At 32.5% G+C, this 25,695-nt stretch overlaps 1 protein-coding gene across 3 annotated transcripts; it reads right to left on the minus strand.

The window, feature by feature from the left end:
• Positions 1-142: 142 nt before the first annotated feature.
• Positions 143-25,260, minus strand: Zdhhc8 (zinc finger DHHC-type containing 8). 3 transcript variants are annotated; one of them, XM_085193882.1, is made up of 10 exons: positions 25,061-25,260; positions 24,034-24,152; positions 13,902-14,059; positions 12,184-12,356; positions 11,522-11,716; positions 10,518-10,704; positions 9,735-9,922; positions 9,325-9,483; positions 6,113-6,145; positions 3,470-3,588 (listed from the first exon to the last, which is right to left on the minus strand). In XM_085193882.1, exons 1-9 carry the CDS (start codon positions 25,150-25,152, stop codon positions 6,136-6,138), a joined length of 1,281 nt encoding a protein of 426 aa, XP_085050008.1. In that variant the 5' UTR covers positions 25,153-25,260; the 3' UTR covers positions 3,470-3,588; positions 6,113-6,135. The 3 variants fall into 3 exon arrangements, with proteins under 3 accessions (XP_085050006.1, XP_085050007.1, XP_085050008.1); XM_085193880.1 differs by lacking the exon at positions 6,113-6,145 and having other exon boundaries at positions 143-3,503; XM_085193881.1 differs by lacking the exon at positions 6,113-6,145 and having other exon boundaries at positions 3,386-3,588.
• Between the last annotated feature and the right edge of the window lie 435 nt (positions 25,261-25,695).

Consider the following 25,695-nt stretch of genomic DNA (forward strand, 5'->3'; position numbering starts at 1 on the left):
ACAGCTTACTAACTTTTGCTTGCTAAGCCTATTTCAATATTACAACTGCATTGCCATATCAAATTATCAATTTCCCTTTTCCTCCCAAGAAATAGTTTTAAAAAAGAAAAAGACAAGGTTATTTTGTTTAATCAAACACAGCTTGATTAATCGAGTTTAATATCAATAAAATAAGAAAATTATTTACACAAATTTTATCAAAATACAAAAATAAAACACTGTCACATACACATAGGTAATAACGATATCTGTTGGAGGCTTAATGTACAAGAAAGTCTTTTATTTTCAACCTGGTGGACTGCTAGCGGAACCCTCCATACACACTTTGAGCTATAGTAATGTCAAAACACTAAAACTACATTTGTAACTCTTATGTAAAACTCTTATCTTACAGTGAATAGAAAACGTGTACATAAATAAATCAACATGAAGCAATAGGCGTTGTTTAAATTTTAACAGAAAGTTTTATATATATTTATACGATTTTTATTTTTTAATTTTCGAATGTATCGGTCGTGCCCATATATGGTCGTAATTTTATACAAAATTAGCCATATAATGTTCACCATTCAAATTTATTGAAATGTCATTTAAATGAAAAAATGAGTTCAAAATTTGCTTATATAAATAAACAATGAACCACAAAAATATCAACCTTAATATTTAATTTACAACTTACAGATAACAAGACAAGTTTTGAGTTAACAACATTTGATGAAGACTTTCACAGATAAATTATATTAGTACACAAATATATTTCGCACTTTCATGAAAGTAACCTAACTCAAATGAAAGGGATCTACCTTAAAGTAAAAGTAAAAAACTAGTGGGTCAGGCAAATTTTTATTATTTATATTTTACCAAAAACCGACCACAAAAGCCTATTTTCACATATCATGGTGATTTCCCTATTTTTTTTTATTGGGTTACGTCACTATCATTTAGAGTGCCATATTAGAATAAATTAACAAAATCAACATTTCTTTGGTAAGAGGGAATCAAATGTGTCTATGGAGAAATATTAAACCAAAAAAATAAATTACGTATAAATTAACAAAAAAACAAATGCGCTTATTATTAAGTACGCGAAATGGCAAATGTTTATTTAGTCCTTAGATACGGAATGTGAAAACATGATAATTGGATGTCTTAGTTTTCAAAGACTTTTTTTTAAAAACTACATAGAAGAAAAAAATATGGGACGCGATATATATATATAACAAATTAAGTATAACATATTTAGATATGAATTATCATTTAAGACAACCGATTTTCAATAGTGACTATAATTATTATTAAACAAAATTTACATAAGTTTAATACTAAAAAGAAATAACTAATTTCAGCTTCACGTTTTGCCTTGCTTAGCAGGCAGGGTAGAAAATATCCAGTGTCAAGATACTCATACCAAATGATACGAGAGCGGCGAAATTAAAATAATTCATTTAAAACCACATCGTTTTACGCATTTGACGTAAAACACATAATGAACCACATTCTTGGTTCCAACAATAGTAAATTTTTAAATAGTCCCCTGGACATAAAAAAGTCGAAAGTCAAAAGTTATTTCTTTTTGTTATTGAACGTGTTATTTTCACAGTAATGAAAATTAATGTCAAGACTAAAATTTAAAACACCGATTTAAATATTTTTAATTACATATATACAATTGATGTGCTACAAAAATAAAATTACAGATAAGTATAAAAAAATATTTATAAAATTTTACTCTCAAAATCTGTGTTGCCAGTTAAAAAAGTCAAATAATAAATAAGAAATAATTAAAAATATATATCTTTAACGTCCAAAAAAGAAACCACAGACAAAAAATAAAAGACACTGATATGTCAATAGATAAAGAACCAATTAGTTACTGGCACCGTTAAATAAATACACAAATGTATACAACATTAACAACAGTACATATTACTTATATTATTCTTATATTATATTCAAATTATTTACACACTTAACCATTTAAAGTGTCGCCTGTACATTACAACTTTAAGTCAAATAAAATTATAAATAAGATACATTTTGTGTTTTATCTAAATCTATATTATACAAATTCTATTAATTATTGTAAAATATTTACAGTGGACTCCCAAAATAAACTAACATTTCACACGATAAACCAATTAATTTATTTATCTAATGACTTGGTACACGTGGTAAGAAAGATTAATAAATATTTTAATTTATGTACAACAAATTAATATATTCTAACATTTAAAAAATGCTAAATCTATGAATGTTCTCCACTCAGCGTTATATATATTATTTCTTATATTTTTTTACAAATTCAAATACTGTAAAATGGCAATAAACTACAAAAGACATTTGTTGCCAGTCTTAAGTGTCTTCAATTTGACATAAGGAATAATAACTTTCAATAGTTGCACAGATACATAACATTAAGTCAAAAAAGTGTTGCATTTAATCGGATTACATTTTTTGTCATTTTCTAGAAGGGTATCTCAATATTATTATAAGTCACTTATTTAATATTATATTCCTGCAACACTGCTTTCTTTTTTTATAATTTATATTATACTGTATTTATATTATACTGTTCCTTTTCAAACATTCCTTTTATTTCTCTTTTAGTGAACTCATTACACTCACACCAAGTTCAGGTCATTTACGAAACTTTTTCATCTAAATAGTTTACTATTTATTATAAGTACGCGTAGAATTTTAGAAATTCGGCAGATGAGATCTTTGGGTCAATATTACAAAAATCTTTTGACGTCCAAAAAGATTTAAAAAATCACATATCTATCAAGTATTAACTATTATAAATTTAGACATTTCTTCGAAATATGGGAGCAATACTTTAAAAGAACCAAAATTCGTTCAGAGCTAAAGCTTTTGAATATTTTTAATAATTTGTAACTTCCCTAGCAAAAATATCTGCTCTACGAGTCAAAACGTTACATTGAAAATCAGCAGTTAAAACAATAAAAAATCTGATGAGTCAATTTTACTTAGAGATTCAAAAACTGACAATCACATCATTATATTGCAACTTTATAAGATACCTATATATATTCCGTTTAACTATAATTATCTTTTATGATTATATTAAATGCGGGTGTCTCGGACGCGTAGTTGTATGTATTGAAAAAATAACATTTTAGGAACTGAAATATAAAATCTGCCCTGACAACCACTGCCTACTCAATATTTGGCACAAGGTGTGGTCCGCGCGCGGTCACACGGAGATCTCGTAGTTGCAATCGTAGACGGAGGCGCGCTCGGGCGGAGGCGGCGCAGTGTGGGCGGGGGCGGCGTTGCGCTCCAGCTGGTCCTGCACCTCGAGTGCACGCACGAAGGAGAGGGGGCGCGCGGGGCGGCGGCGCGCGCGTGGCGAGGGCGCGCGCTCGGCCCACAAGTACGCGCCGCGCTGAGGCGAGGCGGCGAGGGGCGCAGGGCGCTGCGGCGAGGCGCGCACGGCGATGTGGTCGGGGCGGCGCGGCGGCGTGGGCGTGCCGGGTGCGGACCTGTGCGTTGGGTGCGGCGCTCGAGTCACGTCAGGGGTATAAGCGCGCGAGCTCGTCCGAGCGCTCGCTATCGTTATCGTACGGCCTACGGACAGAAGGAGACGGGAGATGCGGGGGGAAGCTTGCGCCGCCCCGACACTCGCGTTCAGAACTTCTCTCTCTGTACCCTCTACGTGTGCTGCGGCCGCGGGTTGAACAATGTTCGGTCAATGGTTCTGATCGAATTTAGCCTGTTTTTGTTATATACAACGAAGCGAAAGAATTTACATTATATGTAATAATCCTATCTGCTCATCAGTGATGTATACGACTTCTTTAAACTTGAATTATAATTTTCTACGATAGATTGTTATAGATCTCAGAAATCATAAGCAAAATTAATTTGATAAGACTTAGCCGAACACAGCAAGTAACATATGCGACAGGTTTAATTTTTGGGACCTCAAATCAATCTATGCTAAATCAATCAACAAGAATAAACAATGCAAATGTGCTATACAAGCTTTGACACCCAACATTGTTAAACCAATGGCTGACAAGCGTCTAGCGTCTAGTTCTGAACGTGTGAGCGGAGGCCAGCGGTTGCGGGGAGCATGCTAACGCCATGCCACCTGTACACTATTCTACATAACACTACAGCAAGCCTATCGTCATCAAATCGCTATATATCCTGAAGAATTCCATGTATCATTCATTTATTACACATTTAAAATAATTTCATTTTATACACAAGTCAAACACAACAACATTTTTTTGTAATATGTGTGTTGAGTGTCCATATTTTTTTTTTGTAAATTTTAATTAAAATAAGAAAAGAAATAATTTTCTAAAGATTACAGCATGATAGGGTCTTCGACAAAATATAAAAGCGACATAACGCAGGCGAGTGAGACGTATATAGGGCCGGTGATAAAACAGAAAAAAGAGCTATTTTATACAAAAATAGGGTGTAGCAAAATATCTTGGCAATATTTTGTATTATAAATAACAAATTAAAAGTAAAAATTAAAGGGCAATCAAATATATCAAATAAAATTAGTATCAACACAAATTGTAATTTTGTATATTCTACAAAAGACAAAATTAAGAAGTTCTCTTGCATTGAGAGGTTGTATAAAATTCTACTTCATAGAATAACATTTCATATATAAAAATCTACATACCCTCAATAGAAACCACATATAATAAACATAAAATCATGCCTAATAACAATAAAAAAGAAGAATATTATAAAAAAGAAAAGTTTATATAAAAAGGACGTATTGTCTATGCCTATTACCCTTTTGTCTCTGATCACAATCGGACCATAGATATGCGATGGTACCCGATACCGGCCATTGTATACGTCGCGCTCCGCCCTTGCTCCGTTTGGGAACAACAGCTTGCAAATTAGAAAGAAATGTACAAATTAAGTACAAATTGGTTGTGTAAACTCTGATTTTGTTATAATCTATAATTTTTAAAATGAGAAAATATGATAAAAATATTCAAAAATATCGTTTAACTTATATTATGACTTAATGTAAGCACTAATTTAACAGAATTTACACATAATATACCATCTGTTAATAATGAATAATATTCTGACTAAAATTTCGACTTTGCGTTAAATTTAAAAAAAAAAACGACAGTAAAAAGCTAAACGAAATGCAGCAAGTAAAATAAAATAATGTCTATTTAACTAAATTTTATCAACACATGGCAATTTTAGTGCATATAAAAACATGCTGTATAAAATCATAAAAAGGAACGAATGTCGACCTATATAATAAAAAAATCAAATTAAATTTGTATTTTTGTAGTTTGCCCTTATTTCGTGATAGTAAAGTATATAGATATCAAAGAAAGCATTTCTACTGCGGAATCTACAGAATTTTATATCTTACATGTGAGTTGGTGGAAACCAAAAATCTATACTTTTTTAGCCAACGTGAAAAAAACCTGTATTTTTTTATACATAACTTTATGATTAATCCTTAACAACATTATATAGTAAATTTTAGATGAAACTTTTTTAACAGGATGAATTATTTTTTTATCAAATGGGTCCCATTTTAACTTAAGAACTTTCAAGCCTCAAACCCATTATAATAGAGGGCAAGATTTTGTGCAATAAAATTTACATTATGCAAGAATCCAGGGCAGTAGCGACGAAAACACGAAATCGATGACGGTAGTTTGATAAAATAATTATATCATCTGGTAGGAGTCCTTTGTCCAAAGTTTACAGGAAAGTGTTCGAATACCACAATATTAATCAGGTTAAAATAGTTTCATTTAAGATGTTTAAAAATCACGATAATCAAAGACCTTATGTTATTGATATAACACAAATTTTTCATATGCTTACTAATCAACCAAGTTCCTGTCATTGAATAGAAAAAAATATTATCGACTATTCAACCTATATTGTGATGTCACGCAAATAAGCATCTATATCAATCAATCGATAAACCTACAAAAAACAAGCTTTAATTGTTTAAATTTAAAAAGAGAACACATTCGCTAAAATAAAATACAAAGTTACATAATAAACAACCACCAACCCACACTAAGCGTAAACACAAACACACGCACACACAAACAAAAGCAAACACAAAACGAGTTACCGTCGACACGTCGGCTCTATGCGTTAGGTCCATCTGCCGCGGTAAGCGGTAAATTCACTTTATATATAATACATTTACACATAATGCCACCACAGATAAAATATGTAAGTATACAAGCAATGTTACCAACTGTACGGTAAGAATCGAAAATCATTATAAAAAGATCTTAAGTTACTCTTAATGAAACGTTTATTTTATATAATAAATATCGATTCTTTTTTTTCGGTTAAAATAGGTTTAATAGTGAATTTGAAACTTAATGGATACATCCTAATTTCTAAGAATAATTTAAGTTTTTTTCTACAAACTATGCTGGGTCATATATATTCATACTTAGGTTATGGTTGTTTTGTGTATTATCAATGTTTGTAAAATATGAGAACTAATTTTGACCTAGCGTGATTAATGTGAGAAATGGCTAACGCTTGTCAATTCGCTCATATGTTAAAAGCGGCAACTGAAGTGTGCAAGAACGGTTCCTCTTCAAATAATAGTATATATATTTTTTACACTAGCGGCCCGCTCGCGGTTTCACCCGCGTGAACTATGTTATTATTAATTTCTGTTTCCATGGCTACATCCTAGTGACGTCTATGCAAAATTTGAGACTCCTAGCATTTGTAGTAACAAAGTTTCATACAAACTTTCGACCCCAAAAACAACGCCTTAGAAATCGAATATTGCAAATTCCCGTCTTAGCGAGCACCTACGTCCTATAAGTAACTCCTATGCAAAATTTCAGATTCCTAGCACATGTAGTTTCTGAGGTTTCGTGATGAGTGAGTGACCTTTCGATTTTATATATATAGATAGTACCTCTAGTATAGAACCACAAAGATGCTTAAAATTTTAAATTTATGATAATTTTAGTATATCTGTAGGTTAGGTTAGGTGTAGGTTGAATTTTTATATTGGGCGAGTCCTATAGAAGATTCGTCTAATATTTAAAATTGTATGACCGTGTATAATCTATTTTACTAAATGAAGTAAAGTTGGGCCTTCGAGCCGAATTCTACACTTTATGGAAAATATATATGTAAAAGCAGATATTTGAGTAGTAACGTATTCCGTTATATAATTCAATAATATTTTTTATTATTAACATTCATATCTTTGTGTAATGTAAAATATCAAATTTATAGCGGAATTCGGTATAAAAATGAAGCGACATACATAAAGATGCGTGAAACGTCAAATAATTTGTGTATACGAAACAATAGACATGGCAATGTGTGGCAAAGTATTATACATGCAAATAAAATAATTTAAGTTCTTCTTCTGAGAGGTCAACGTCAATTGATAAGTAAAACAGATATACCTAATTTATAATTATGATACTAAATGTTCTAAATGTAACCATATATAGAAATTCTATACAACAATTTGAACACAAAAGGTTTAGGACTCGCGTCTAGGAATCAATCTATGTACTGTATAATAAAGTTATATGCTCTCGGATTTATACGGAATTTCAAGAAGTTTATAATTATTTTTTAAATTAAGATATAAATTCCATTTTCACAAAACGTCTCAGAATAAGGACCCGACACCAAATAAACAGAATGTATAAGCAATGCATTTTGGACAGGGAGTTAATATTCCAGAACATTTTAGTAAAAGTAATGCGATGGGAAGAGGCCATGGTAAAATAAATACCTATATATCTATGATAAATCTTCCATTGTCGCCAATTATTCCAATACAAATTTTGAGCTAGCAACATTTAAGCGTCTCCAAATTTAAAAAGTGTGGACACCCAACATTAGTTGCTATTTGTTTATGGTTTTTATATGAACGAAAATTCAGAAATAGAAATTAAATAATATACTATAGAATGACGTGTCTACGATTATATATTTTTAAGGAGAGATCACTTTAAGGGCAAATTTAAGAAGTTAAGTTATTCCTAAACATTTTTTTTATATTTGAATTTCCGCTCATTTAAAAAATTCGGCATGAGACAATTAACAAAAATATCATGTTATTAATTTTAATCAATCTCCTTAACCATATTATAACATACATTCTTTGTATCTTAGTAAATTAATAAAAATATGACAAACATACTATAATTCAATCAAAATCGTTCATTCAGTTTAGGTAAATTCTCTTTGTTTTTTCATTTACACCAATTTAAAAATCATTTTTTTATTCCATTGAAAAAAATTCCATCTATACTTTTAATATAAATCTGTCTACCTCATGTATAGCGTCTATTCAATTGTATTTTATCTATAAAACCTCATTATTAACAGGCAAAGCGCGGGGTTAAATTCCACAACTCAACACGCAATATGCAGAGTTCAGTGGAAAGTGGGAATTGAAAGTTTATTAATGGGAACAGAGTATCCTAACACTAGGTTCCTTCTGCCTAGCTATAAAAAAACTTTATTACTATTGACAAGTGACGCGATTTTGGCGTATTTTAATAACAACAGACTACCCCTCATCCTTGTGGCTTCAATTTCTAATAAAGTCTGTCTGTGTGGCTGAGACAAACCTATTAGAACGAAAAATTTTACTAGTTACTTTCTACCCGCTAATATACAAAACCCCGGATTAACAATTATCATCCGCGATTATTGTTTGCAATGTGGTGAGATCTTTAATCTTATAATTATTGGATTTCAATAAATAAATTTATATGACAATATCGATTTTTAATATTAAAAATTTAAATGGACTTAATACCTCTTAATGAGCAGCACATATTAACAATCTACAAGTAAATTCAGTCAATTAATCTTATCTTTTCATATTCGTTCGCGTTCCTTACGAATCTTTTACTACACAGTATACTGAGAACACATATACATAGGAAAACATATATCACTCATTCTTACACATTTCACATACACAAGTTTACACACCCATTCACACATATATCAACCTCACACCTTCACACACACATACCTCCTGACGGGGCTGCAGACGGCCAGTGGCGGGAACACTCCGAGTGCCTTGGTGCTCTGCTTCATGGAGGGTGAGGGTCCTCATCGTTGCTCACCGTAGGGGAGGGTATCGTAGGGGAGACGCTCAATTACTCCACGAAATAATGAGTATCGACATACGTACCAACACATACATATCACTTATCCTCAATACATGCAAATACACATGAATACACATCTATACCTACTATATACTCGCTTCGAACCATACCACAGTTTACAAATAACCTCCCACACGCACAGAGACACACACACACGTACCTCCTGACGGGGCTGCTGACCGCCAGCGGCGTGGGCACCCCCAATGCCTTGATGCGCTGCTGCATAGTAGGCGAGGGTCTCGCGCCGCCGTTGGCCCCCGTGTCGTAGCGGAGTGGCTCCATCACTACGCGATAGCCTGACGTCGTTGTACCGCCGTGGCTGGTGAGAAATTATGCATAAATTATATTTTTTGAGAGTGAAAGAATTAAGTTACACGATTCACAACTCCTCATAGCATCTGTTAATCAAATTCAAATGTTGATCGAAAAATTATTCATGACTTATGTATCACCATGGTCTACAGATGTTTTATATTTAGGACACACACTTTCCTGCATAGATATAGGATGATTAAAAATTAAATCAACAGAAAATGATTCCCAACAATTATTTAACCCATAATAACCAACCTAGTGTTTCTACTCAACGGACTCAGCCGTGGATAGTGATGTCTCTGTAAATGAGGCTCCGCTGGCGGGAACAGGTTGGCAGAGGAGCCCCGGCGCTGTATTGGTGGCGGCGTGGGCTCGCAGTCGGCGGACTGAGACGCACCGGGGCCTTCGAGGTCACCCTCGTGCTCGTCGCGACCGGGGGATAGCTGAGGATTTAAAGGATGGTTTGTTTAGGTTAACGTGTTTTCTACTCAATTTGTTTATTTCATGATGTCTTTTTTTATTTAAGAATCTCTTTAATAATTCTTTCCTTATAATGTTCTTAAAATTAATTGGCCAAGAGAAGCCTATCTTCATACATAATGTTTTATACATATAAGTACTGGTTAGGATTGTTATCCCATAGTACCTCGTGTCTTACAAAATAATACCTTCTAGTATTTTTTTTCTATCTCTATAAATACAAATATGAGATTGACAGTAATAAAGATAGAAGTTTCCTTAGTTAATATGCGAAAAATGTTAAAAATTAATTAAAGTATAAGGCAGCTAGATATACCATGTGTCCAAATTACTTTAAAAGTCTTTTAATAAAGACATTAACATATCTAATATTTTAAATTATAAAATTTATAGATGTGTTAATAATGATGACTCCGTTGAGTCACTGAAAGCGCGTCGCGCTTTATCTTGTACTAAAACACAAAAAATAGAATAATTAATTCCTCAGAGAAATCGAACCCACAGTCAGACACTGATCTCTCTCATCTCAAAAAAAACCTAAATGGCAAACATGTGTACCTTGTTGTAGTGCGCGTGCGCGCCGAGCGGGCGGTGCGCAGCGCCGTTGTCGGCCGTGTACGTCTTGACCTGCGCGTGCGCGTGCGGATGCGCGTGTGCGTGCGCATGCTGCTCCGCTATCGTCGAGATGGCGGCGCCCGAGCGACGCTTCTTGCTCTTATATATGTACTTAGATGGACGGACTAGGCTGGAAATACGATACGACACTTTATGTTATACTAATATAACTATCATCGCCGTGGAGATCATTAGGGGAGGCCTATCTCTAACAGTGGACGTAAATGATGATGATTAGTAATAGAATAGCCGTGGCGTATTTGACAGTCAAGGTTATATTTTGTTTTATTCTTAGAAAAATCCATTAGACTACTACTACTATAATTATTATGCACAGAATAAATAAACTCACACACAAGTTTCCTGTCACTTCGCATCACGGAACGTCATATTCGTTATGTCGATTATTTAACCTACGATGTTTATTATATTAAAAAATATATTTTATAAATTTAAGCAATTGTGTTGATAAAAAGAACGACAAGAAACTTATTGCATTGCACTGAACATATACAAATTTAACCATTAAATACACAGGGGTTCCGTAAAATAATATTTTTATTTATTTATTACATTAGCATTCAGTATATGCTAACACTTCATTTAAAGAATGAAACAATTATAAAGAAGAAAAAGAAGTTTAAAAGATTGTTGCTTTAAAACACCTTTTTTAAGGGTAATAAAATATATTTACCAAAAAAATAAAATTAATTTATATTCCGACAAAAATTAATTACAAGTTTAGGCTGAAAAATATATATGCAAATATCCTTAAAAAAATGTTCTGAGATAATTAAAAAAATAATATAGTGTTTTGTAAGCCAGTTTACGCAAAGGAGTTACGTAATTAGCTGTGTACACACATACGTACATATATTTAAATAATTATATTTTAATTAATCAAAATACAAATTTTCACATAACAAAAAAAGAAAACCAACCCTCACCTAGGATACTGCGGTCCAAATTGCGTGTAACAACAGTTATACCAGCATCCCTTCGAAAACGGATTGTAGCCACCCGTGAACTTGCCCGTCACCTGCTCGTTCGTAGTTCGCCCTCGGGACACGAGGACCATGTGGAAACCCGTTAAACCAAATATCGGGATCGCGAGGAGGGCTATTATACCCATTATTACCATACTAAATTAAGGTTAGGCAATTAAGGGTTAAAAAATTGCGAAAATAGTTGTTCAAACAACTTTAAATCGTATTCTAGAATGGTACTTTAAATGAAAAACATAAAAGATTTATTATTGTCATATTAGCTTTCGGAAGTTATGGATCACTAGATAAACTTTTTTTATTTTTATTTTTATGGAAATACCCTGGTGGTGTGCGTTTGAATTCCGAAAAGTTATATTTGAAATATTCTAATATTATTACAACGTCGAGTTATGAGGCGAATACCCGATTCAAGAATTAGTTTTTACTTGAAAAATGCGGAAGATGCATAAATGTTATGGCTTTTTGTTTTAAAAAATCAATATCACAAATCACAAACAAATAAATTTATTACTAAGTGAGCACTATCTGCTAAATAAAAAACATACCATAACAATTATTAAAGTTAAAGTTTTTCCTTAAAATTTCATTGTTAAAAAGGATACGAAACAATAGGCTCGACCTGCGTGAGCGTTTTGTTATTGTTCATGATGTAGTACAAACTAAATCCGAATATGCTCAGCATATGAATACTGAGCGATATAAGGAAGAAGAAGAAGAACCTGTAGTTCCGCCGCCCGATGCAGTTGTTCACCCACGGACAGTGGTGGTCAAACGTCTGCAATTTTAATGAAATTACTTTAAAACACACATTACAAACAATTACAAATGATATTATTATATTTTCATTTCTTCGCTCCAGTGTTGAGGCAAAGCGTGGTGTTGAGATCCGCCATTCAACACGCAGTTCCTCCAGAGTTCAGCGAACACTAGGTTTAATAATTGACACCAGCATGGCACTCTTTTAATATTACACGAGATGGTCATTAGTTCAATTCACATTTAAAAAAACGCCTTTTGTACAGTTTCCAAGTGAATCAAAAGCAAAGTTAAAATTTTACTTTTTTCGTAAGAAATGCGATTTTTCCTAAGTTTATTAATTAACTTATGACGACCTACATTCTATTTATTATTCTTTGTAACTGCTATTAACTACAGAATTATCATTGTGTTTTCTTATCAATTAATTCAATTATTCTATTATCCACGATTACCCCTGTCTTATTTTAATATATACTATTGTAAAGCTGAAGAGTTTGTTTATTTGAATGTGCTAATAGCAGAAGCTACGTGTTGATAGTTTTTTGCTAACACCAAGTGAATTTATTGAAAAAGGTTTTAGGTAATTTACATGACGCTAATATATGTAAAGCCCGATATCCACCGTGAGATGTGCGAGCCCATTAAAGGCTATGTTAGGCTCGCGAGAATAAGCTGCACACTTGCATTTCCACCAATAAATAGCAAAGGGATCTATATTTATTTTATCTGAATACAGTAGAAACTCGATTATCCGGCCCTCAGTTTAACGGATTCGCGATTATCCGGACTATCAGCCGTGATTATCATTTTATACAACCTTCTACAATGAAACCTAAAATTGGAAATTGTTAATAATTTCCTAATAAACATTCGTTAATATGTACTTGTTGCTTTTAATTAACATATAACAATTGCTAATTTGTGCTACATATGCACAAAACCAGCTTTTCTTTATAGTTATAGATTATCCGGATTTTCGATTATCAGGACGACTAACGATAACCATTAGTCCGGTTAATCGAGTCTCAACTGTAATGCTTGTGGATTTCATTCCTATTCCTACTCTTTGAATCGATTCAAAGAATTTAAATTTCTTGCCTGGTACAATAAGAGAAAATAGAGGGTCTACGAATAAATAAATATTAATGTTTCGCTATGAAAGCGAGGAACACTGTATATGGGCGTGAACGATGAACTTTAAACTGCTCTATTTGTCTTAAATTTTTCTTTTTAATTTTCCAGGCTTAATTTTCTGTTTGTAAAAATTGTAAAGTAAACATGGACCAATATAAATTCCTACGCCCATGACAGAGTAATATAAAACTGCTTTCTTTTACCCCTTATAATGTGACAATAACAAGCGATTGCAATAACAAGAACAGAAATCTCAATTATCTAAATAAAAATTCAAATAAATTCAAAATTCAAATTCAAATTCCTCTGAAACCTCTGAACACACAATAATATCTCTAAAATTGCACTTAGAGTTGGTAACAAACTTCACGCTCTATCCCTCCATGCGGGATAGAGCGTGAAGATAAAAGAAGAGAACAATCCATACCTCTATACAATGATTGCATACGGAGCAATGCGAGCACCGCGGCGGCCTGTAGAACTTGCACGTGACGCACCATTTCATGCGCACCGTGATGCCGTTTATCTCCACGCTGCGGTAGAGCGGCGCTCTGAAGTCGTCCTCGCGATCCTCGTCAGGTGGAGCTGGGTAGGAGGAAACGTTGAATATTTTAATATATTTGAATCCTACTATTGTTCAAACGTGAAGGGTAACGAGGGTTGTTTGTTCCATTTTCATGCAAAAACTGGTGGACGGATTTAAATGAAAATTATACATATATCAGAATAACAAAATATACTAAAATGTATGTCAATAATTTCTATAATTTGGCTATAATACAATAATAACTTTAAGCGGACGAAACTGCGTTTGAGCCACTAGTGTGTTATATGCATATGTAAAGTATAATGGCACATTATATGTAATAATTCTGTGTCAGGATATGGATCCGCGCTTGTCTAGTACAACCTCCAACGGTTTAACCTTAAATGGATTCCCGAGAGATGTAAGCAACAGATTATAACAACCGTATAGGAATAACAATGAGGTTCGATAGGAACATACCTATAACCACCTAGAGAAAACTCTGGCTCGATTTCTACGAGGCGTAAATCAAATTCATCTAAGACAATTTTTCTAAATTTTCTTTAAGCACAAAGGTTTTATATAACAAGTTCACGACAAGGATGTATCTAAATAAATAAATAAGCCAACCTCACACCTGAGTCAGATAAACGTTACTTAACCCAATTTGTGTGATGGGGATGGAAAAGGGCACATCTCACATATCCTTATACTTACCTATACTGTAGGTTCTACTTTTAGAAGGTAAATATGGACGAAGAAAATAATATATCAAGTAAATAGTCATGTGTAAGTTTTGTCAGTTATACAAAGTTACATACAAGTTTATTTATAACTTATTATCACGTAATTTGAAATAATTAATTTGACAGACTAAGTCTTTATCTAACATTTCATAGTAAACTTAACAAAATAAAACTTTAAATTAACCCCCATGTAAAATATTATTTATTACTAATCTAATGTGTTGTGTATATATTGTAAATTTGTGTTTGTTTTGTTTTAGGTGAAGGCTGCACTAACACAGGATCTCTTTTTTTTACATGTATTCTATAATTGTGTATATTTATCTTTTTTATTACCGGCCAATTTCCTTCGTGTGTTTTCCATACAACGTGACATTGGCGAAATGAATTGTGCTCAACTGGCACGCTCGAAACGCCATATTTCGAGAAATCAATCAATCATTTCATAGTACATAAATAAGAGAGAGAGATAAAAGAAACAGAAAAAAAATAGCTCTGCTTTTAACATTATTTATATTAAGAAAAATAAAAAACTATAAAAGTATTTCTTTTTTCTTTTTTTGTAAGAGATTGCTTGAAGAAATAAGACCATCTGTGTCTACAAGTAAATGCGTGTGAAATATGTTTTTATATTTTCGTTTTTTATGTAATGTTATTTGTGCAATAAAGACTACACTATTCTATTTTAAAAGTAGAGTCTCAGATGCACCAGTATCAGTGTCTATGCAATATCTAAGTACGTTAAAGGCCCATTTTTAAAATATAACAAATAAATATTACAGTATTAATCAAGTCAGAAATAAAAATAAATAAAAAAGAAAGCATAAAAAAAATGTTAAAAAACTAATCAACAAAATTTTTGGAAAATCATAACAAATATCATATCTACAAACAATAAATACCACAGAAAACGAGGCAAAAACTAATGACTGGCGACAGGTACCTATTAGATACATAAATAGAACTTTGCATCGCAATAACCGAGGTAACCTAGGTAACCCAGGTAACCTAGGTAACCCAGGTAACCTAGGTAACCCAGGTAACCTAGGTAACCCTACCTAGGCTACATTATACAGTGTAGCGACTCGACTACCGGCATAATGCAATCAAGATGCAAATAGTGTTTTGTGCAATTCACTAAATCAATAACTGTGTCAAAGAGTCACCCACCAGGCGGGTTAATTGCCGCCTCCGCTAGACCGTGAATCTTACTCGAGCGTTAATTCAAGTTCACTTTTCCATTTTAGTATTAGAAATAGGTTAAATGCGTTTTGTTATATTTCGTTATTTTTAAATATCGGCTGTCTTATGAAAATATTTACAGTTTTCCGCATGTAATATAATAGCAAGGGCACAAAGTTTGACGTAAGTGCGCCTGTTTGAGGGTTCGTTCTCCACTCGAGGATATGAAATATTTATTTAAATTTATATGGTGTCGAGTCAACACGCAATGTGTCAAACCTCCGGAATGCGGCGAAAAGTGGGGAACGGAGTGTATTAACATAACACTAGGTTCTACACTGCTGTGTGTGGGATACAGCTTATTTATTTTATTTGTCTATACTAATATAATAAAGCGGAAGAGTTTGTTTGTTTGTTTGTTTGAACGCTAAGATTTCTGGATCTACTGGATCGATTTACTTTGTTTTTGTTTTGTATGAAAGCTGCATTCTTCAGAAGTGCTATAGGCTTTATAACATTACATGTCAAATTACTTTCTAATTTGACATGCAATTTATACTGCCATTTTAATAACAACCGTCGTCGCTACGCGACCGCGTGCGTTACCGCGTCATTTTGATATTCATCCTTATGAAAATAAATATATGTCACTTTTAGCATTTTATCTAGACTGAAATTATATTTCTATAGAAATTATATTCTTATATTTCAAGCAGGAGTAGCCGAGTCCGGTCCGCTAGTTATAAAATAAAGGATGACAAATAAGCCTTAACTGTAACCTTTAATTGATTAAGCTTAGTTTAAATCTAATGTAAAAATATTAACTTTAATTATTTACGGACAAACATACCCTTGTGTCATGCGTCACGACGGTATTAAATGATAACTTTATTTTTATAAAGTCGGTTAAAAAGTCAAGTTAGTTAGTAACTAGTTTTATAGAATATTAATGAATGAATAAACTATATATATTCTGAGAATTTATCAATATACCTACAACGTATATACTAATTGGAAACCATGATATTCGTTCTAGGAAACAGCGTTAGGTATTACGCAATTAACACGTTATTTTATGATTATTTATATGCCAATAATTTTCAAGTAAGTTCAATTTTTACCCAGCTTCACGCTGTATCCCGCACACAGCAGCGTAGCCAGGGGGTGCCTAGTGTTACGACACTCCGTTCGCCACTTCCTGTTTGATTGGCTGAACTCAAAGCTTTTGCTTTGGTAGCAGAGCGAAGAAATTAAAATGTTCATTGATAATAAATTATTTCCTGAAGTGCAGATCGATCCCACAACCGTTGCGTTACAGTCGCACACTTATGCCCCTGGACACGACGGCCTCAAATATTATAAAATATATTATTATATAATATATTTTATTTACAATTTTCCTTAAGTAGCTACAAGACTATCTAAATACCGTAAGATGGGGGTTCGAATCTTGCTTCGGATAAGTGCTTGAATTAATTAGACGATAGCGTCATAGTCTAATTAACAAAACACGCAATGTTAATCTAAACAAAAAGAACACAGTTATTGCTAAGTTTTTTACCTACTCTATAAAAAGGAAGGAAAATTGATATTATACAAAAAAATTACGTACGATAAAAAATGTTCGTTGGTATGGTCATAGGGATTTTTTAATTATATTCAAAGTAATGGAAAGGCGGGGGAAACCTCGGTTGACATAAGAGAACAGACTCGAATTCGATGATGGAAGAAGACCATGTGAAACGCATGAGGAATGAGGACCCTCGGAGGGAGTGCAGCAACTGTTAATAGTAGACGAAACGCAAGAGGTATGCCCCGACCGGGACGTTTGAAGTACGTGTTATTCATAGTGGAAGCCTATCGTGGCGCAGGGGCGCAAGTGTGTGATTGTAAAAGCGACTGGTTTTGGGTTCGATCCCCACTCGCAGATATAAAATATTTATTTAAATTTATATTTTCATTTCTTTGCTCTAGTGTGGAGGCAAAGCGCGGCGCCGAGTTTCGCAAATCATCACGCGATGCCTTCAAAATTCGACACAAAGTGTTGTGTTTTATACAATTATAGTTCACGCAGGTAGAAACCACTAGTTTATTTATTAATATGTAAAAAATAAGTTAAGATACATTGAATAATTGTTTTAGTTATTCATCTAGGCCAGGTCTTGAACCTACGATCACATCGTCACAAAACAAAAACCTCTGTATATTTAATAGAAAAAAAAAGCTGAACTTTCATTATAAGAGAAAGTATAAAGCTATTCTTTCCATTATTAATTAACTTGTGCATTTGCCCGTTCCTCGCTGCCGTTGCTAACTTGCTACAATCATTATTATAAAAGTTACGCAAGCCATGACCCGATTGAAAAAAAAAATATATAAAATCGAAATAAGGAACGCGAATTAAAAGCGAAAATAAAACCAATTAAAAGAAACCATTCATAATATTTGGTGCGTATATATTTATTATAAAGAGTATTCGTGAGTCATTTTCTGTATAAAATTTAAAAAATAACAATTTTGTATAAAAAATCATGAACATTGCATTTTTCTTATACCAAACATATTTAAAAACAAAATGATAGAGACGCCAATGTACTTCAACAAAGTTCCCGAATTTGATGTGCCCGGCACCAAATCGGAGTGTGGCGTAAAAAAGAATTTGAAGGACGAAAACCAATCAATTATTTGCACTTGCCAAATATTTTTGGGAAAAAGAAATTAGTCACTAACTCTCTTTTTACGATACATGAAGAGATGTTTGGGGAATAAAAAAACGGCTTTTTCTCAGATTTCTATCCATCCAATGCATTTCTCTATTTTTACAACTTTTCTGTACTACGCTAAGAATTTGTATTCTTGTTTAATTAGTTTAGCATTTCGTATGGGTCCACTTTTACTTTAAAACTTTAAAAATCGAGTTTCAAGAACAAAAAAAAAATCTTTTATAAGTGAAATGAATTAAAAACCCGTTGTTAAATACCTGATCTTTACTTTTCGTTTCGTTTCTGTAATTTCACATATTTGAGAAAAGTATATTATATTAGCTACAATTATGCAAGTGCATTTTTTAAGAAAGTGTCGCACTTTTTTCATTTAGGGCAAAAATGTAGTAACTTAAGAACAATACCTATGCGAACAAGAAATGTATGTTTGTTTGTAAGCTCATTCCGACATACCTCTAAAACTACAAACTTATCTGATTTTAATAATGAGATGTAAATCTATTCATTACGTTGCGCCCACAAAATTAAACACTTTAATTTGATAGTAACAAAAAACAATAAGAGTTATCGTAAGTCAAGTATAAAAAGTACTCACGGCCGTGACATTTGTACTCAAAGTTTTTAGTTATTTACTGCTGACCTAGTAGGTAAACAAGCAATGGCCATAGATTAAAATCCAGAAATCGGCTGAAAGGAATATTCGAATATAGCTATGCTTGCTGTTAAGAAGATATATATAATATATGCATATGGTTTCTCACACATAATATGTAACTTTAATGATAAGACACTTTCGTTTTCCATTTTCCGCCGTGTATTGATTGCGTGTGGAGTGGAGAAAATGAAAAAAATAAATATAATAACATTTCATTTTTTTTCACATAGCAATGGAATTTACAACAGAATAAAAAACATAAAACAAAAATATTTAAATAGTTACATTTTCTAGGTTGAGATTCGAATTCACTACCATGGTGCGGTCATATGTGATCTGGACTTCGCTGTGACAACATTAATAAATGTTATCTAACTAACATACATAACTAATAAGGTTTTATTATACTATAGACGTGCAAAACAGAGAGCCTAACTTTGTTAACGATTGTAAAGTAGTCTTAATATGATATTTTACGAGACATTAAAAAAGGTAAGGAATAAAGGATTAGTATTTCACTTTCCTTAATTAAATAACTTGATATGACGATGGTTTCCGATTCAACTTGGGGACTTAAGGAAAAAATATATATCTAAAACATGGACGTTTTCTCGGTGTCATTCGGCAAATAAAGAACAGAGTGACTTTACACTAAAAATTTAAAACCTACACACGACTCTCTTTTTTTATAGTCGGTTAAAACAAACTCATATGGCAGAAATAAAAATATTTAACTTAAAAACTGGCCTTAAGAGACATTAAAATGACAAGAGCTCTTTAAACTGCTTTCTTTACCACACTTATTAAAATAACCGGATGACGACGTAACATATTACCTGCTCGTGGGAAATCTTATAAAAATTACGTAAACGCTTCCGAGAAGACACAATTCAATGGTAAGTAAATGAAATCGATAACATATCGATAAATTTAATTTCGCAGTGTCTTTTTTGGGTGGCGGATCTTAATTCCGCGCTTTGCCTTTCCTTTGGGGGAAAATGAATAAAAATTAAAGAAAATAATTCTGAACGACGCCAAAGAGATATGTAGAGGCCATATCATTTGTCGCGCCGTTCTTTCTGGGTGCCCCGTTAAGAGATAAAGCGTTAAGCTAAAAAAAATCATTCCCCCGAATGGGAATCGAACACATAATCGCTAAGTGTACAGTCGGGCACTGTGCCACTCCGCTACGATGACGTTATCGCTTAGCACAGTGATAATGTTAGGTTACCACTGTAAGTATCAAGTTCAAAGATCAACAGACAAGCGGTGCAACGATTAGCAGATAATGGCGATTAGCGTCACTGTGTAGGCAACGCCAGTGTACAATTTAAAAGAGAGAAAATAATGAGTAGAGTTTTTTAAAACTCTAGTTGCCTGCCAGGGTAGGCAGAAAGAAACCTAGAACGTAGTGTCAAGGGATACAGTTCATATTAAGACACATTAATTCCTCACTTTCCGCCGATTTCTGGAGGCCGATTTTTAGTGGCAGAAAACCCCAGAGCGAAAAATGAAAATATTAAATATTCAAATGTTGATTATGTGTTAAGAAATGCGAGAGGTTTCTGAATCAGAATCATCATGGCCATATGCCTATTATTTTCTTTGTATAGTTTGTTTATCGCAAAGTCTACATAACGTCATAGTCATAGACTCACGCATATCTAGATATATTTTCCAGGGAGGGCTTGGCCTCCAGTAGTTAGCTTACATCATTTAATAAATAATTTTAAAGTTCGGAGTTTGTTTGTATGTTATTTCAGCGTTTTCATTCAAATTCAAGTAATACTTTACTAAATTATCTTGATTTCAAGCTTTACATTGATTTCTTTGTGTAATAGTTTTCAGTCTTAAAGTTTTATTAGTAAAAATTCTGCCGTGATAAGTTTTCAGCTTCACGCTCTATATATGTAGCAGGGCAGGGAGAGGAAACCTAGTGTTGAGACACTCCGTTCCCTACCTCCCGCCGAAGTTTTAATGCAACGCAACGTTTTAATATTGACTGAAAATAGTAAATTTCTTCGAGTGGGATAAATGAATCCACAACCTGTCGCGTTTTCAGTCACATGCTGGTGCTCCTGCGCCACGACTGGCCTCTATTATAGTTTGCCGTTTTTTGTAGAAATCCCACGATGTGAACAACATAAATAATATATTATCACTACACCAATTATGGGGCCAATTACATACAAAAACATTACGGCGAGTATCAAAATGTAAACTCATCAAAACGCTTATCTTAATCTGCGTGATTACTCATTGTGCAATATACCTACATACGAGTTTGTATATACCTACTTGTTATGTCGCTTTTAAATGAATAGTGAAACTAAATCAATTTACGTACAAACAAAACAATTTTTCTATCAGCATAGACAGAGACGTAGTGTTAATATACTCCGTTCTCCACTTTCCGATCAGTCTTCGAAACATTGTATGTTGAGTGGAAGAGCTCAGTGTAACGGATTTTCGACAACGATACGACGACGGAGTAAATAAAATATTTAAATATAATCACTCCCCTGAGTCAGACTGGAGCCCCTAACTGTCTCGTGGCAAGTCACTCCTTTCATCGCTTATCATCATATTATGAGTTATTAAAAGTCAGTAATGCTTGTTTATTAGATTGGAACTTTGTCAATGAATCTGATAAAAAACTAAGACTTGTTCACACAGGTTTGTTAGAAAACAACGTCACGTATGACCTGAACCAACTATTCTAGTTTAGTCAGTTTAATTATTTATTTATTCTTGCTTCAATAAGTAAGAAATTAGATTTTTTTTAGCTTCACGCTGTATTCATATAACAAAATAGAACCTGGGATCTTAGAATTAAGACACTTCGTTCCCATTAAAACACTTCCGTTCCACCTCCGTTTGCCACTTTCAGCCGAATTGTGGAGGCATTGCGTGTTGAGTGGAGGAACTCAACGCCGAGATTTAAAAAAACTACATATTACAAACAAATAGTCAATCGATAATATCATTAATTACATATGTAGATACCCCAAACGACCTCTCTACTATTTCATTGTGCGTATAGACTAAAAAATAACGATAAAAGGAAACATAATTATACATATAAATACTACTCATTCATAAATTATTCCACTTTGCAATTCGCAAAAACATTTTAGTTTAGACTTTTGTACATGTATCAAAAATTCTCAGTATAACAATACAACAAAAAACGCTTAGGTAGAGTAGAGTAGGTCTTTTGTTACGACAATACATTCTTCACTTCCGGCAATTTCCCGAGTCATTACGTGTTGAGTGACGGAGTTCAACGCCGAGATTTGTCCACCACAACGAAGAAAGGAAAACATACTTTTAAATATAACCATACCGCCGAGCGCCGGGCGGGAATCGATCCCACAACCATCGCGGTTACCAGTCAGACGCGGAGGCGTCTAACAATAGAACGTTACATGCAACTGAATTATGCCCTTCAAACTTCAAAATGACTTCCTAACAATACATTTAGATGGAATTCAAGTGTATAACAAAGATTGCGGTGTAATGATTGTTAAGACGAGTGGTATGCGTCACAGTGGTGTAGGTCGAGATGTGGGAGCCAGATTTTATTATTTTTTTATAATTTTACCTAGTATCAAGACACTCTGTCCTCCATTTCAGTATAGCAAAAAAAAATATTTATAACAGCGTATAAATTACTTTTCAGTGCCGTAGATTGTGAATATGTAAAATATTTATTTATAAAAAAATGTAAGAAAGTCAAAATATATGAGTTGAAACATATTGACAATGTGTATTTTTATTATTTCTTAATATTAAGGTATTTCTCGAAGAAGGCCCGTAATTATTATTAAAATTTCTTTGTTTTCTACTTTTCGTAATTTATAGAAATTTCGTGAGCCGAAATCGAACGCCCCCGTTTTGGGTCATTAAATTATATAAATCGTAATAAATAAAATTATATAGTGTTTATATGTTATATTGTTAAATATATATTAAATGAGCAACTAAAATATTTGTATAAGAATTTTCATGGATCAACATTTTAAATTCAGCAGACGCTTATTAGAGTAGTGAGAGTAAATGATATAAGAATTAAGGTCACTGCTTTCCATACAAGTATGTAGCTAATTTATAAGTTAACTTTAATTGCATGACCATCTAAATTTCTAAACAGAGTATACCATTATCTTATTACACATTATTTATTATTATCATAGCAGAAATACACATCAAAATAATACATAGTCATGTACAATGTACATAAACTAAAAATTATTATTATCTTCTATATTATCTATGCCATACATATTTATAATAATAAAGTAGAAAGAATAGAGAGACAGAGAGAGTATAATATATGTATATGATATGATAAAAATATATGTAATTTTTGTTTGTTTTAGTATTAATTCAATGCTTATCATTATCATCATGTGTTGGAAGATAAATATCTTTCAAATATGATGTACTATGATACCAATGGGCAGAAGATTGTAAAATAAACACAAAAAATAAATATAAATACAAATATAAACAGTTATAAAATTCAACAGTTTAAGGGTTTTGACCTCACCTACTCTGCTAGTCAATTAAGTTAACACTAAGATAAAGTCATATATAAGTCAAACTGTAAAAATTGTTATATCTTACAAAATATAATACTTATTATCAATGTAATAAATTTTATGGGTGTTTGGTTAACCATACTAATCTCAGGAACTCATAGTAATCTATGAAAAAAAACTTACCTTTTGGTATAACTCCCGGGTCCATGAAAGTGGCCAGTGTAAAATTGGCCAAAACAAAAAATGTTATGACACCTTGGTATGCAGGCACCCATTGGTGGTTGTGAAGGTAATACTGACAGCTGTAAGAGAAAACAAAATTATTTATCTTTTATTTTTTTTTTAATTTATTTATTAGTTTTGTTGTCTTTATAAATACAGTCTTAAAGACAGAAGACAGAAGTTAGACTCACTTGCCCATCATAAGAGAAATTAATATAGTATTGAGTTCTGATACTCTATATACTATATCTCATATTTTGAGTAGTGAATAGTGTCTGGACACTATGCTATCTTTAGATATGGTACTACACAGGAAAAAATATAAAGCTGAATATTAAAATCTTTATAAATATTCAATAATCTATATTAAGCATAAACTTTATATATAAACTACTTTTTTAATATATAAACAATATTGTCTAAAGGCAATACTGCCTGCATAATAGATACATATACTAAATAATATTAAGAACACAGTCACTTCAATATCACATTAACTTTTGAAAACTGACCACATATCTTTAACAATTTTACACCATAACAAAGTATATTATTGATATTTAGTATGTAAATACTGTAAACTGCATTGATATCATTCTGTAAATAAGAACTGTAATATGCTGTGGTATTATAAAAAAAGCAAAAATAATATATACAATGATTCACACATATTGATTCAGGCTGTTGTTTACACAAATTTGGCTACAGGTTGAACTTTTAAGGGTAGGAATACCACTTCTATAGTTAGACACAATCTGATAGGAATACTAAGTGCTTTGTGGTGTAAATAATGACAACTCCAGTAGGATCCTAGCTAGTGACATCTTTGCGCTATAATATCATATTTAGACAACAAGGAAAGGATTCACATTAGGACTAATGTAGGCCAACATAGCCCCAGGATAAAAATAGAAGTTATTCTACTATCTTATGTGAAAGTTGTCAAATCAAAGCAAATTCGCATCCGATCGACATAATGTATACTTACGGAAAATAAAAAAACAGAGACGTTGTGCCCAAAAGTAAAGTCCAGGCGAATGTCGCAGGGATATATCTCGTCTTGAGGTCGCATTTGGGCATATTGTGTCAATTTTATTTCCCTAAAAGCAAATTATCTCGATTTTATTCACTACAGACCAACATGGCCGCGCCTATTAATCTGACAACCAGAAACTGTGTGGCAGAACTGACTTTGACAGATCTTGATTAACCTATTTTTAATGAAATTATCACTGTATTACAAAATTATATTTATCTACTATTATTGTTTTAAAAGTAACACTCATTTAGCTTTAATCGCCCAAAATTAATAATACAATTTTTATTAACTAGTAATTTTAACCCAAACATTATTTCGATTGATTAATTATTTTCAGATTTTTTTTAATATTTTGCGTTATGATTAAACTAAAACTTAACTAATTGAAGTCAAACAGTAGGTACCGCTACGCATGTTTATTCTTTAATGATTTTTGATCTAATACTTTATTTTAAAATATTACACTTAATTGTTTGTTTAAAAAATATATTTTTTATTCATCATTAAAATTATTTTATCATTAATAATTTTAAATATATTCATTCATAAATTACCAATAACATTATACTTGTAATAATTAATAG

The sequence above is a fragment of the Heliconius melpomene genome, chromosome 12 (genome assembly GCF_056956725.1).
Source record: "Heliconius melpomene rosina isolate 202511_hmr_F chromosome 12, ASM5695672v1, whole genome shotgun sequence".
NCBI lineage: Eukaryota > Metazoa > Arthropoda > Insecta > Lepidoptera > Nymphalidae > Heliconius > Heliconius melpomene.

What these genes read in the sequence shown, in the direction of transcription:
- Zdhhc8 (XM_085193880.1), bottom strand. Translation starts at nt 25,152, where the DNA reads ATGCCCAAATGCGACCTCAAGACGAGATATATCCCTGCGACATTCGCC. An exon ending in CCCGGGAGTTATACCAAAAG is followed by an intron (nt 14,060 to 24,033) that starts GTAAGTTTTTTT and finishes CCTCCTACCCAG; the next exon opens with CTCCACCTGACGAGGATCGC. An exon ending in TTTGGACCGCAGTATCCTAG is followed by an intron (nt 10,705 to 11,521) that starts GTGAGGGTTGGT and finishes TCGTATTTCCAG; the next exon opens with CCTAGTCCGTCCATCTAAGT.